Source organism: Lampris incognitus, chromosome 9 (genome assembly GCF_029633865.1).
Source record: "Lampris incognitus isolate fLamInc1 chromosome 9, fLamInc1.hap2, whole genome shotgun sequence".
NCBI classification, from domain to species: Eukaryota; Metazoa; Chordata; class Actinopteri; order Lampriformes; family Lampridae; genus Lampris; species Lampris incognitus.
Window position 1 is genome coordinate 61,430,185 of NC_079219.1, and position 15,540 is coordinate 61,445,724.

Here is a 15,540-nt window from a genome sequence, read left to right on the forward strand (position 1 = left end):
CAGAAACACACCTGTACCCACTTCCCCCCTTAACGAGAGGGAGACTGAACGACACACCTGGCCCCAATCGGAGTCTGATGAGGAGCCCAAGGATAAAAGGGAGCCAGAGACAGCTACCAGGGGGAAAAGCTATAGTCATGATGGCTGCCCAGCGTACGAGCCAACAAAGACGGGAGCCAGCAGGCTCAGACGAGGAGTACTACTCCTGCTGAACGTTTTCCCTTTTTCTTTTGAATAAATGCCCGCAGCGGGCTCAACTTGCCGACAGTCTCCGTTTCGTTGCTGGGTCGGGTGCTAAGTTCTCCCGTGGTTGTCACAGCTGGTGGAGAATGCGGGCAGAGTGAAACCACTACCAGAACACCCGATTCAGTGAAGCAGACTGTGAACAGCCGAAACATGGAGGCAGCAATGCAGTTACTGATCCAAGCCCAAACCAAGCGGGCTGAGGGCATGGCCACTCTCCAGATGGTGGTGGCGCAGCTGGGCGCCCGACACACCGTGGCGCTGCCCGGAGGGACACCAGCCAGCCGTCTCACCAAACAAACTCCGGAGGATGACGTGACGGCGTACTTGGAGGTCTTCGAGCGGGTGGCAATGCGAGAGGGCTGGCCCGAGGCACAATGGGCGAATATTGTCGCCCCGTTCCTGACAGGAGACGCGCAGCGAGCGTACCAGGACTTGGACACTAAGTGCAGCCGATTATGAAACTGTTAAGAAAGAGATTCTGAACATTCATGGACACAATTTGGCTACTAGGGCCCAACGGGTTTTTTTGTGGGAATATAATGGCACTGAGCCGGTGCGCAGCCAGTTAGCTCAATTGCGAAGGCTAACACGTAACTGGTTGACAGAGGGGGATGGCCCGGCCGTGGTTGACAGGGTCGTACTTGATAAATGTGTGCGCTTCCTGCCGCCGGAGGCCCAAAGGTGGGCCACCCAGAAATCCCCGACCTCAATTGATGAAGTAGCTCAAATGCTGGAAGCATACCAGGTAGCCCAGCAGATGAAGGGCGCGGCCGCCCAAAGCACTCGCCCTAGGGAGGCGCGGCCCGAGAGACAGGCGAGGGGTGGGGAGCGGGCCACGCCAGCTCCGCCCACCATCGCCCAGAGAAGAACCCGAGCACCATCACCCCGAGAGGACTGGCGCTGCTATTCCTGTGGACAGAAGAGACATCTAGCTCGCCAGTGCCCCGGCGGAGGCGAAGCCTCCATGCCCACTGCCAGCGCCACAGAACCCCCTTCAGCCAGACACTGTTTATTCTCCGACTGCCTGACCTCCAAGGGGTCCGAAGCGCCCCGCCTACCAGTAAAAGTGGGGTGTCAGGATACGTGGGCTCTTCTTGACACGGCCAGTCACCTGTCCCTGTCCGACCCGACCTCGTCGATGGCCCCCCAGGGAAGATGGTGGAAGTGACCTGCATACATGGCGACGTCCGCAGCTACCCGACTCATCACATCGAGATCCAGACCCAAAAGGGTACATATGCAGTACAGGCGAGGGTGGTCCCAGAGCTGCCGGGTCCCCTCCTCCTGGGCCGAGACTGCCCCTTGCTGGAGAAGTACTGGGGTGAATGCCGCGACAGAGGCCGAGGCCGGCCACGCGCCACCCGGAGGCGCAGTGACCGTCGTCCCGCTGCGTGCGCAGCTCTAATGTCCCCCACATACTCGACTGATGAAGGGCCTGGAGGAGAGGATGACGTGGCCCAGCGTGAGCAACAGGCCTCCCTGGAGACACAGGAGACCACAACCGCCAGTGAGCAAGCCCGCCCGCCATGGACAGCCCTGACACCGCCGCGGCCTCGCCAGCTCAGCAGACAGGCCTGGACCCGGACAGCTCCTCCCTCACCACGCTGTCGGACTTCCCATTTGCTGCTGGGGATGGAGCCGCCAGAGAAGGGCGATTCGCAACGGTACAGCTGGAGGACGAGGTCCTGAGGAATGCCTGGGCGCAGGTGCGAGTCCATGATGGGAAGCCCCTAGAGTGTCAGTCTGTGATTATTGTAGAGAATGCCCCGAGTGTCAGAAAAATGCACCCAGGCCTACCGTGCGAAACCCCCTAGTCCCATTGCCGATAATCGAAACCCCATTTGAGAGACTGGCTATGGACATAGTGGGGCCCCTCCCCAAGACCAGCAGAGGCCACAGATATCTACTGGTGATGGTGGACTATGCCACTCGGTATCCTGAAGCCGTGCCACTGCGTGCCGCCTCTTCCAAGTCTGTAGCCAGGGAGCTGATGCTGCTGTTTAGCCGGGTGGGGATTGCCAGGGAAATCTTAACAGACCAAGGCTCCTGCTTTATGTCCAGGGCCTTAAAGGATCTCCTGAGTCTCTTACAGGAGAAGCAGCTGAGGACGTCTGTGTACCACCCCCAGACAGACGGGCTGGTGGAGATTTAACAAGACCCGCAAGAGCATGTTGAAGAAGGTAATCGACCCTGATGGGAAGAACTGGGACCAGCTCCTGCCACATGTGCTGTTCGCCATCCGGGAGGTACCCCAGGCCTCCACTGGGTTCTCCCCGTTCGAGCTGCTGTATGGGAGGAGACCGAGGGGGCTGCTCAACCTGGCCAAGGAAGTCTGGGAGAGCCATCCCTCCCCCCACCACTCCGTCATCGAACACGTGGAGGGGATGAAGAAGAGGCTGGCCCAGATCTGGCCGGTGGTGCGGACGCACCTGGAACAGGCCCAGCAAGCCCAGGCCCGGGTGTACAACAGAGGGGCCCAGGTGCGTACCTTCCAGCCAGGTGAGAAGGTACTGGTCCTAATCCCCTCATCTGAATGTAAGTTCCTGGCCAAGTGGCAGGGGCCTTACGAGGTGGTAGAGCAGGTGAGGAAGGTGAACTATGTGGTAAGACAGCCGGGGAGACGGAAACCTACGCAGCTCTACCATATCAATCTGCTTAAAAAGTGGCACTCTCACCCTGTCCCACAGGCCGGTCCAGTGTTTATTACCCCCCCCCCCCCGAGGTTCCAATGGGAGCCATGTTGGGGCCCAGCCAGCAGCAGGATTTCCGTGAAGTGGTCCTGCAGCACCACGACGTCTTCTCAGAGCTGCCTGGGCGAACTACAGTGACGACTCACGACATCCGCACCGAGCCAGCAGTGACAGTTCAGGTGAGGCCGTGCCGGGTCCCAGAGGCGAGGCGGACAGCCATTCAGGAGGAGGTAGAAAAGATGCTGAAGTTGGGGGTGATAGAGGAGTCTCAGAGCCACTGGTCTAGCCCCATAGTCCTTGTACCTAAGCCAGATGAGACTTTTAGGTTTTGCAATGATTTCAGGCAGCTGAATGCAGTGTCCAGGTTTCACGCCTATCCCATGCCCCGGGTAGACGAGCGGCTAGGGCCAGCCCGCTTCATTACAACCCTTGACTTAACTAAAGGCTATTGGCAGGTTCCCCTGACGCCGGCTGCAAGGGAGAAGACGGCGTTTGCGACCCCAACCGGGCTGTACCAATACACTGTACTCCCGTTCAGGGTACATGGGGCCCCCGCCACCTTCCAGCGGATGATGGTCCTGGGTCCTCACCGGGCCTACGCCGTGGCCTACCTGGACGACATTGTGATCCACAGCGCCACCTGGGGGGGTCACCTGGCCCACCTGCGAGCAGTCCTCGGGGCCCTGAGGACCGCGGGCCTCAGCCAACCCGCGGAAGTGCCGCCTCGGGGTTGAGGAAGCCTCGTACCTAGGCTACCGAGGGGGACGAGGCAACGTGTGGCCCCAGGAACCGAAGCTGGAGGCCATCAGGGAGTGGCCCCGCCCTGTGGAGAAAAAACAGGTGAAGTCGTTCCTTGGACTGGTGGGGTACTACCAGAGGTTCATCCCCCAGTACGCAACCCTGGCCAGCCCGCTCCACAACCTCACCAAGAAGAACCTACCTGACCGCGTCCTCTGGACCAGAGAAACAGAGGAGGCCTTCACCATGCTCAGGCAAGCCCTCTGCTCTGATTCAGTACTGGTTACCCCTGATTTTGCCCTGCCTTTTGTTGTCCAAACTGATGCTTCAGCCATAGGGGTGGGAGCAGTCCTCTCCCAAGTGAAGGATGGAGAGGAGTATCCGGTGACCTACGTAAGCCGCAAGTTCCTGCCCCATGAGCGGGCCTACTCCACAGTAGAGAAGGAGGCATTGGCCATCAAGTGGGCAGTGGACAAGCTCCTCTACTACCTCCTGGGGAGACGCTTCGACTGCGTCACGGACTACGCTCCGCTCTGGTGGATGGCCATCGCCAAGGACACGAACGAGCGGGTAACACGATGGTTCCTTATGTTGCAGGATTACAGTTTCAGAGTGGTGCACTGCCTGGGACGGGAGAACACCGACGCCCTGTCCCGCCGCGATGCCTGCCTCTGGGCCATCCGTGGGGACCCTGGCTTCCTTCTTGGGAGGGGGAGTTGTGACAACCCCGGTGTCAGCCCAGCTTCTGCACCATGGCCAGCGACCCGGCACAGCCCAGAAACACACCTGTACCCACTTCCCCCCTCAACGAGAGGGAGACTGAGAGACACACCTGGCCTGAATCGGAGGCTGATGAGGAGCCCAAGGATAAAAGGGAGCCATTATCCGCTTCACTTCATGACTTACTTTGACATTATCTGCTTCACTTCATGGCTTACTTTGACATTAGGATGCTATTAGTCTCACTTCATGACTTACTTTGACATTATCCGCTTCACTTCATGACTTACTTTGACATTAGGATGCTATTAGTCTAACTTCATGACTTACTCTGACATTATCTGCCTCACTTCATGACTTACTTTCACATTAGGATGCTATTAGGGGTCACCTCTGTGCAGTTTGATGCCAGCAAAAAAATTTAAAAAAAAAAAAAAATCACATATACAAATGTTGACATGGCTAACACCATCACACCACAAATGTTTAAGTATAGGATGGGAATCTAGTGTGTATGCTAGTATTGCTATCACCAGCCTAGTGTCTATCCTGTTAGCATGGTTTTACATACTCCAACATTGTACTTTAGGCTCAAAAATCACTACAGCAACACCTGACTGGCATCAGTATTCAGCATCACGATTACCTCTGGATATAAGTTGAACCTCTTCAGCGTGTTAATAACCAACGGGTACTCTGTCAGCCGATCGTTCATAACCACATGGAGGCCGTCCAGGAAGGAGGGAGACTCGATGATTGTCTTGTAGTAGGAGTAGTACAAGCCCTGGAAGAAAACACACACACACACACACCGTGCAGCTAACTCACACAGTACACAAACAGTAAAAGAAAGCAAAGATGGAGAGAGAAAGAGTTATGCAGACGGAAGAAAGAAAGAATGAAAGAAAGGAAGGCAGGAAGAAAGAAAGGAAGAAAGGTAGAAAGAAAGGAAGAAAGAAAGGACGGACGGACGGAAGGAAGAAAGGAAGAAAGAAAGAAAAAGAGGCAGGACTACGTGGAGAAGAAGATATAAAGCTAACCCTATGAAGTGAAGCTCTCACACATAGAAGGAATGAGTGAAGGCGGACAGAGCAGATGGCCATGGCTAGTGGCCCATTTGGTGCCAGACAGCAGAGTGATGCAAGAAAAATACCCTGCTTACATGGCAATAACTGTTCCCTACAACATCACTGGACAAACGGGAGGAAAAGCTTCATTTTATGAGCTCAGCAGCTACTTACACAGACACAACATCCAACAGTAGCAGAACTTATAAAATGTGTATAAAAGTAGCAGAACTTGTATATACAAGGATGAGCTAATACATGAAATTCTCCCTCATTTACCATTTCGGTGCGAAAAGCCATTTCCTTCTCCAGGTTTGATAAGTGTGAGAAGTGTCTGTCATTCTCAAAGAGGTGTGTGAGATGATACCTGATTACAGGAGAGAAAAGATGCTAGTCTCAACCACACAATGATTTGAAACAGTATGTTGCAGAACCAGCAGGATATTTGAAACAGTATGTTGCAGAACCAGCAGGATATCATCCTGCAGTACAAGAGTAACAGCTTACCAGTGAAGATAGCCCGCTACAGCAGCTGGAAAGGAAGACAGAGATGACTTTGGACTTGTCTGGATACTTCTCGCAAGATGACATTTCACTCGAAGTAGACAAAGTACACTGGCATGCTAAGAGTAGTTATGGCACTGTGTGGCAACACCACAGACACAAAGTCAGTTGAACTCAACCCCCTCTTATAAACCTGAATAATCACGAATCATTCTTAGTATGCTGCCTGCCTCTCAATAGTTCAACATTGATGTGATGAATGGTTAAATCATATTGAGTGGGATATGAGCCTCATGTCCTGATGCTTGACAACCCAGGTAAGGAGCTCGCAGACAGTAGAATCACTTCATCTGGATGCCTGCCTTATAGTCTGCAGTCTGTGATACCTGCCTTATAGTCTTATAGTCTTCAGTCTGGGATACCTGCCTTATAGTCTGCAGTCTGTGATACCTGCCTTATAGTCTTATAGTCTTCAGTCTGTGATACCTGCCTTATAGTCGTGTAGTCTTCAGTCTGTGATACCTGCCTTATAGTCTTCAGTATGTGATACCTGCATTATAGTCTTATCTGTGATACCTGCCTTACATTCTTATATTCTTCAGTCTGTGATACCTGCCTTATAGTCTTCAGTCTGTGATACCTGCCTTATAGTCTTATAGTCTTCAGTCTGTGATACCTGCCTTATAGTCTTATAGTCTTCAGTATGTGATACCTGCCTTACATTCTTATATTCTTCAGTCTGTGATACCTGCCTTATAGTCTTCAGTCTGTGATACCTGCCTTACATTCTTATATTCTTCAGTCTGTGATACCTGCCTTATAGTCTTCAGTCTGTGATACCTGCCTTATAGTCTGCAGTCTGTGATACCTGCCTTATAGTCTGCAGTCTGTGATACCTGCCTTATAGTCTTGTAGTCTTCAGTCTGTGATACCTGCCTTATAGTCTTCAATATATGATACCTGCCTTATAGTCTTCAGTCTGTGATACCTGCCTTACATTCTTATATTCTTCAGTCTGTGATACCTGCCTTATAGTCTTCAGTCTGTGATACCTGCCTTATAGTCTTATAGTCTTCAGTCTGTGATACCTGCCTTATAGTCTTATAGTCTTCAGTATGTGATACCTGCCTTACATTCTTATATTCTTCAGTCTGTGATACCTGCCTTATAGTCTTCAGTCTGTGTACCTGCCTTACATTCTTATATTCTTCAGTCTGTGATACCTGCCTTATAGTCTTCAGTATGTGATACCTGCCTTACATTCTTATATTCTTCAGTCTGTGATACCTGCCTTATAGTCTTCAGTCTGTGATACCTGCCTTATAGTCTTATAGTCTTCAGTCTGTGATACCTGCCTTATAGTCTTCAGTCTGTGATACCTGCCTTACATTCTTATATTCTTCAGTCTGTGATACCTGCCTTATAGTCTTCAGTCTGTGATACCTCCCTTATAGTCTTCAGTCTGTGATACCTGCCTTATAGTCTAAAAGTCTTCAGTCTGTGATACCTGCCTTATAGTCTTATAGTCTTCAGTCTGTGATACTTGCCTTATAGTCTGCAGTCTGTGATACCTGCCTTATAGTCTTCAGTCTGTGATACCTGCCTTACATTCTTATATTCTTCAGTCTGTGATACCTGCCTTATAGTCTTATAGTCTTCAGTCTGTGATACCTGCCTTATAGTCTTATAGTCTTCAGTCTGTGATACCTGCCTTATAGTCTGCAGTCTGTGATACCTGCCTTACATTCTTATATTCTTCAGTCTGTGAGACCTGCCTTATAGTCTTATAGTCTTCAGTCTGTGATACCTGCCTTATAGTCTTATAGTCTTCAGTCTGTGATACCTGCCTTATAGTCTTATAGTCTTCAGTATGTGATACCTGCCTTATAGTCTTATATTCTTCAGTCTGTGATACCTGCCTTATAGTCTTATAGTCTTCAGTCTGTGATACCTGTCTTATAGTCTTATAGTCTTCAGTCTGTGATCCCTGCCTTATAGTCTTATAGTCTTCAGTCTGTGATACCTGCCTTAAAGTCTTATAGTCTTCAGTCTGTGATACCTGCCTTATATTCTTGTAGTCTTCAGTCTGTGATACCTGCCTTACATTCTTATATTCTTCAGTCTGTGATACCTGCCTTACAGTCTTCAGTCTGTGATACCTGCCTTATAGTCTTATAGTCTTCAGTCTGTGATACCTGCCTTATAGTCTTCAGTCTGTGATACCTGCCTTATAGTCTTATAGTCTTCAGTCTGTGATACCTGCCTTATAGTCTTCAGTCTGTGATACCTGCCTTATAGTCTTGTAGTCTTCAGTCTGTGATACCTGCCTTATAGTCTTAGTCTTCAGTCTGTGATACCTGCCTTATAGTCTTCAGTCTGTGATACCTGCCTTATAGTCTTATAGTCTTCAGTCTGTGATACCTGCCTTATAGTCTTCAGTCTGTGATACCTGCCTTATAGTCTTATAGTCTTCAGTCTGTGATACCTGCCTTATAGTCTTATAGTCTTCAGTCTGTGATACCTGCCTTATAGTCTTATAGTCTTCAGTCTGTGATACCTTCCTTATAGTCTTATAGTCTTCAGTCTGTGATACCTGCCTTATAGTCTTATAGTCTTCTGTCTGTGATACCTGCCTTATATTCTTGTAGTCTTCAGTCTGTGATACCTGCCTTATAGTCTTATAGTCCTCAGTCTGTGATACCTGTCTTATAGTCTTATAGTCTTCAGTCTGTGATACCTGCCTTATATTCTTATAGTCCTCAGTCTGATACCTGCCTTATATTCTTGTAGTCTTCAGTCTGTGATACCTGCCTTATATTCTTGTAGTCTTCAGTCTGTGATACCTGCCTTATATTCTTGTAGTCTTCAGTCTCTGATACCTGCCTTATAGTCTTATAGTCTTCAGTCTGTGATACCTGCCTTATATTCTTGTAGTCTTAAGTCTGTGATACCTGCCTTATAGTCTTCAGTCTGTGATACCTCCCTTATAGTCTTCAGTCTGTGATACCTGCCTTATATTCTTGTAGTCTTCAGTCTGTGATACCTGCCTTATAGTCTTATAGTCTTCAGTCTGTGACACCTGCCTTATATTCTTGTAGTCTTCGGTCTGTGATACCTGCCTTATAGTCTTCAGTCTGTGATACCTGCCTTATAGTCTTATAGTCTTCAGTCTGTGATACCTGCCTTATAGTCTTCAGTCTGTGATACCTGCCTTATAGTCTTCAGTCTGTGATACCTGCCTTATATTCTTGTAGTCTTCAGTCTGTGATACCTGCCTTATAGTCTTATAGTCTTCAGTCTGTGATACCTGCCTTATAGTCTTATAGTCTTCAGTCTGTGATACCTGCCTTATATTCTTGTAGTCTTCAGTCTGTGATACCTGTCTTATAGTCTTATAGTCTTCAGTCTGTGATACCTGCCTTATATTCTTGTAGTCTTCAGTCTGTGATACCTGCCTTATAGTCTTCAGTCTGTGATACCTGCCTTATATTCTTGTAGTCTTCGGTCTGTGATACCTGCCTTATAGTCTTCAGTCTGTGATACCTGCCTTATAGTCTTATAGTCTTCAGTCTGTGATACCTGCCTTATAGTCTTCAGTCTGTGATACCTCCCTTATAGTCTTCAGTCTGTGATACCTGCCTTATATTCTTCAGTCTGTGATACCTCCCTTATAGTCTTCAGTCTGTGATACCTGCCTTATATTCTTGTAGTCTTCAGTCTGTGATACCTGCCTTATAGTCTTCAGTCTGTGATACCTGCCTTATAGTCTTATAGTCTTCAGTCTGTGATACCTGCCTTATAGTCTTATAGTCTTCAGTCTGTGATACCTGCCTTATAGTCTTCAGTCTGTGATACCTGCCTTATAGTCTTCAGTCTGTGATACCTGCCTTATATTCTTGTAGTCTTCGGTCTGTGATACCTGCCTTATATTCTTGTAGTCTGCAGTCTGTGATACCTGCCTTATAGTCTTATAGTCTTCAGTCTGTGATACCTGCCTTATAGTCTTATAGTCTTCAGTCTGTGATACCTGCCTTATATTCTTGTAGTCTGCAGTCTGTGATACCTGCCTTATAGTCTTCAGTCTGTGATACCTGCCTTATATTCTTGTAGTCTTCAGTCTGTGATACCTGCCTTATAGTCTTATAGTCTTCAGTCTGTGATACCTGCCTTATATTCTTGTAGTCTCCAGTCTGTGATACCTGCCTTATAGTCTTCAGTCTGTGATACCTGCCTTATAGTCTTCAGTCTGGGATACCTGCCTTATAGTCTTATAGTCTTCAGTCTGTGATACCTGCCTTATAGTCTTCAGTCTGTGATACCTGCCTTATAGTCTTCAGTCTGTGATACCTGCCTTATAGTCTTCAGTCTGTGATACCTGCCTTATATTCTTGTAGTCTTCGGTCTGTGATACCTGCCTTATAGTCTTCAGTCTGTGATACCTGCCTTATATTCTTCAGTCTGTGATACCTCCCTTATAGTCTTCAGTCTGTGATACCTGCCTTATATTCTTGTAGTCTTCAGTCTGTGATACCTGCCTTATAGTCTTCAGTCTGTGATACCTGCCTTATATTCTTGTAGTCTTCGGTCTGTGATACCTGCCTTATAGTCTTCAGTCTGTGATACCTGCCTTATAGTCTTATAGTCTTCAGTCTGTGATACCTGCCTTATAGTCTTATAGTCTTCAGTCTGTGATACCTGCCTTATAGTCTTCAGTCTGTGATACCTGCCTTATAGTCTTCAGTCTGTGATACCTGCCTTATATTCTTGTAGTCTTCGGTCTGTGATACCTGCCTTATAGTCTTATAGTCTTCAGTCTGTGATACCTGCCTTATAGTCTTCAGTCTGTGATACCTGCCTTATATTCTTGTAGTCTGCAGTCTGTGATACCTGCCTTATAGTCTTATAGTCTTCAGTCTGTGATACCTGCCTTATAGTCTTATAGTCTTCAGTCTGTGATACCTGCCTTATATTCTTGTAGTCTGCAGTCTGTGATACCTGCCTTATAGTCTTCAGTCTGTGATACCTGCCTTATATTCTTGTAGTCTTCAGTCTGTGATACCTGCCTTATAGTCTTATAGTCTTCAGTCTGTGATACCTGCCTTATATTCTTGTAGTCTCCAGTCTGTGATACCTGCCTTATAGTCTTCAGTCTGTGATACCTGCCTTATAGTCTTCAGTCTGGGATACCTGCCTTATAGTCTTATAGTCTTCAGTCTGTGATACCTGCCTTATAGTCTTCAGTCTGTGATACCTGCCTTATAGTCTTCAGTCTGTGATACCTGCCTTATAGTCTTCAGTCTGTGATACCTGCCTTATATTCTTGTAGTCTTCGGTCTGTGATACCTGCCTTATATTCTTGTAGTCTGCAGTCTGTGATACCTGCCTTATATTCTTATAGTCTGCAGTCTGTGATACCTGCCTTATATTCTTGTAGTCTGCAGTCTGTGATACCTGCCTTATATTCTTGTAGTCTGCAGTCTGTGATACCTGCCTTATATTCTTGTAGTCTTCAGTCTGTGATACCTGCCTTATAGTCTTATTTTGTGTATGCCTATGCAGAAAGTAAGACGCATGTTAAGGAGGGAGGAGTCTTCTGGCGCTTGTAAGGGACTAGTCCTCGAATATGTTTGATATTTGTTTTTATGCATACTGTTTTTATTTTCACTCTTACATATTTGGTCTGACTCTTATTTTTGCCTTTTCTGGTTTTATCGGGTTGTTTTTAGTGAAGCACTTTGTAACATTGTTTTAGAAAAGTGCTACATGAATATTATTATTATTGTTATTATATAAATACTATTATTATTACTATTATTATTATTGTTAGTTATTATCATATCTGGAAGAAGAATGAGTACTGGGTCAACACACACCAGAATAAGTACTTACTAAAATACACATACTTACTACATTGTACACATACTTACTACAATACACATACCTGGTGGTGACTATGCTGTTAATCATGCAGTTGCTTAAATGTATTGTGTCTTAATCATGGTGTGTGTTGTTTAACTGTATTGTGTCTTAATCATGGTGTGTGTTGTTTAACTGTATTGTGTCTTAATCATGGTGTGTGTTGTTTAACTGTATTGTGTCTTAATCATGGTGTGTGTTGTTTAACTGTATTGTGTCTTAATCATGGTATGTGTTGTTTAGCTGTATTGTGTCTTAATCACGGTATGTGTGTGTATGCCTGTGTGTGTGTTGTTTAGCTGTATTGTGTCTTAATCATGGTATGTATTGTTTAGCTGTATTGTGTCTTAATCATGGTGTGTGTTGTTTAACTGTATTGTGTCTTAATCACGGTATGTGTGTATGCGTGTGTGTTGTTTAGCTGTATTGTGTCTTAATAATGGTATGTTGTTTAGCTGTATTGTGTCTTAATCGTGGTATGTGTTGTTTAGCTGTATTGTGTCTTAATCATGGTGTGTGTTGTTTAGCTGTATTGTGTCTTAATAATGGTATGTGTTGTTTAGCTGTATTGTGTCTTAATCATGGTGTGTGTTGTTTAGCTGTATTGTGTCTTAATCATGGTGTGTGTTGTTTAACTGTATTGTGTCTTAATCATGGTGTGTGTTGTTTAGCTGTATTGTCTAATAATGGTATGTGTTGTTTAGCTGTATTGTGTCTTAATAATGGTATGTGTTGTTTAGCTGTATTGGCTTAATCACGTTATGTGTGTGTGTTGTTTAGCTGTATTGTGTCTTAATCATGGTGTGTGTTGTTTAGCTGTATTGTGTCTTAATCATGGTGTGTGTTGTTTAACTGTATTGTGTCTTAATCATGGTATGTGTGTGTGTGTGTGTGTTGCTTAGCTGTATTGTGTCTTAATCATGGTGTGTGTGTGTGTGTGTGTGTGTGTGTGTGTGTGCGTGTGTGTGTGTGTTGCTTAGCTGTATTGTTGTGGAATATGAATAAGCAGTAAAAGAAGACGTGTTATCCGGGTGAGCAGTGTCCCGTTTTCGGGCGTTATGTTGGAACACGGGCTTGAACTCTGCCAGATCTCGTTTTAACAGCCTTGAAGCAGAAGCCCAACAGAACAGAACCACGTCATGTGGACTGGACAGTTCTGCTCTGACGGACTCACCGCGACGTTGACGAGACCGTCCAGTTCCGAGGCAGTCCGGTTCCGAGGCTAACGCTCCCGGGCTAAGTCTAGCTACGCTACTCACAGGCAGCGGAGACAAGCCGCTAGCCAGCTGACGCTACTGGAGGTTAGGCTACACTTAGCTAGCTAGCTAGCTCGCAAGCTAACGTAACGTAACGCAACGTAACGTAACGTAACGTAGGGTCCAACTCACCGAGCAGCAGAGTGCAGCCCAGCCTCGGCAGCGCGGAGGGACTCAGCCCCAGCCGGCTCCCGACGCCCCACAGCGCGCCGGGCGCAGCGCCGCCGCCGCCGCTCAGCCCTCTCCCGTCTCTGCCCGTCCGCCTCACGCTGCTTTTACCAAGGGGGGAGACAAACGGGCTCTTGTCTCGATCGCCGTGGATCGCCTGAGTCTTGCCGGTCTGTCTTCTGTTCTTGGTCACCATGTTGTTGCACGCCGAGCAGGGTTACGGTACCCTGCCCCTCCGTCCTCGTCTCACAGCGCCGTGTTCTGCCTCCGTAACGCCGGACTGACGCTCTCTCACACACACACGCGTCTCTCTCAAACACTCCTACCACATCTGATCAAGCGGCGCCCCCCGCCGGACATCCGGGGTACTACAAGCCGCTTGCGCTGGTAACCAGGGTAACGCGGGAGTCGTCGGAGGGGAAGTAAGAGCATCTTAGTTTAAGGCAGTAAACAAAAGTCTCCCAGCAGCAGCAGCAGCAGCAGCAAGGCAGAAGTGACGCATCGCTGATGGCCACAGCGGGCGAGCCGAGCCGAGCCGAGCCGAGCCGAGCCGGAGGACTCCCCACACACAGACCCAGGACACGGGCGCTCCGCTCTGCGGACAGCACATGCTTAGCGACCGCATGGCGGCGGGGACGGAGCAAGTCTGTGTCTCTGAGCCCCGATACGGCACATCCTCAACCGACCACCCGAGGGTAACAGAGGGGGAGGGGGAGGCCTTGGCGCTCCAGAAGGGAAGTGGCCTTTCTGGACACCTTCCTATGGGTTATTCTCAATCACGTGACTTTCTCATTGACAACGAACAGCTCCGCCATGTTGGAGGACAGCGTGTGTATGGGTGATTAAAGGGATCATGTTTTAATTACAATGCATTTCTTTTGCAGGTCCATTCAGAATCACCCCCCCCTCTCCCGCTTTTCTCCCCCAATTGTACCCGTCCAATTACCGTCCCGGATGCTGCTCCACCCCCTCTGCTGATCCGGGGAGGGCTGCAGACTACCACGTCTCCTCCGACACGTGGAGTCGCCAGCCGCTTCTTTTCACCTGACAGTGAGGAGTTTCACGTAGCGCGTGGGAGGATCACGCTATTCCCCCCAGCCACGAGGGGCTTTACAGCAACACCACATCCTGTCTTTAGACCTCTGCACAACACGCAACAATCTGCACATATATACACAAGCACTGACTTATACAGGTGACATAAGAGGTGACGAGGTGCAGAGAATATATCAGACATGCTGAAATACACGTTAGCAGCTTACTGACACACACGCCTGAGGTAGACGGACATGACAAGAGTATACCACTATACGTACAATGTACAGTACAGTATATACAGCATGTACAGTACAGTATATACAGCATGTACAGTACAGTGTATACAGCATGTACAGTACAGTATATACAACATGTACAGTACGGTATATACAGCATGTACAGTAGTGTATACAGCATGTACAGTACAGTATATACAGCATGTACAGTACGGTATATACAACATGTACAGTACAGTATATACAACATGTACAGTACAGTGTATACAGCATGTACAGTACAGTATATACAACATGGTGGATTTATTTGACAGTGTTAAGTGTTCATTTGAATGACAGCCTGCAGAAAGAAAGTGTGTTTATATCTGGCTGTTTTGGGGTACAGTGCTCTGTAGCGCCTCCCAGAGGGGAGGAGTTGGAACAGGTTGTGACCAGGGTGTGATGGGTCTGCAGTGATGTTGCCTCCTCGTTTCCTGAGTCTGGAGGTGTATAAGTCCTGAATGGAGGGCAGGTTGGCACCAATGATTTTCTCTACAGACCTGTCTGTTGTGGTCTGTCCCTGTCCTGTTTGGTGGCTGATCCAGACCAGTGTAGAGCTGAATCAGCAGTTCCTGAGGCAGGTTGAATTTCTTGCGCTGGCAGAGAAAGAACATCCTCTGCTGGACCTTTTTGATGATAGTGTCTGTGTTGGAGGCCCACCTTAGGTCCTGGATGATCGTGGAACCCAGAAATCAGTAGGTTTTCGCCGTAGACACCATGCCGTTGAGTATGGTGAGGGGGCAGTGTTGGGGGGCTCCTCCTGAAGTGTCATCTCCACTGTTTCGAGCGTGTTCAGCTCCTGGTTGTTGTGGCTGCACCAGAGGGCCAGCTGATCAACCTCCCGCCTATATGCAGACTCGTCACCATCCCGTATAAGGCCAGTGATGGTTGTGTTTAACAGACGGGTGACTTGAGGTGCAGT

The 15,540-nt window shown here is 48.0% G+C and overlaps 1 protein-coding gene across 1 annotated transcript in view; it reads right to left on the reverse strand.

The window, feature by feature from the left end:
• Positions 1–13,555, reverse strand: part of dpy19l1l (dpy-19-like 1, like (H. sapiens)) — a 98,556-nt gene extending 85,001 nt beyond the window's left edge. Inside the window, exons 1-4 of the mRNA XM_056286098.1 lie at positions 13,270–13,555; positions 5,969–5,993; positions 5,741–5,828; positions 5,041–5,178 (exon numbers count right to left, since the gene is read on the reverse strand). Coding sequence (XP_056142073.1) covers positions 5,041–5,178; positions 5,741–5,828; positions 5,969–5,993; positions 13,270–13,501 — 483 coding nt within the window. The 5' untranslated portion in view covers positions 13,502–13,555. The remainder of the gene's footprint in view (positions 1–5,040; positions 5,179–5,740; positions 5,829–5,968; positions 5,994–13,269) is intronic.
• Positions 13,556–15,540: the final 1,985 nt, after the last annotated feature.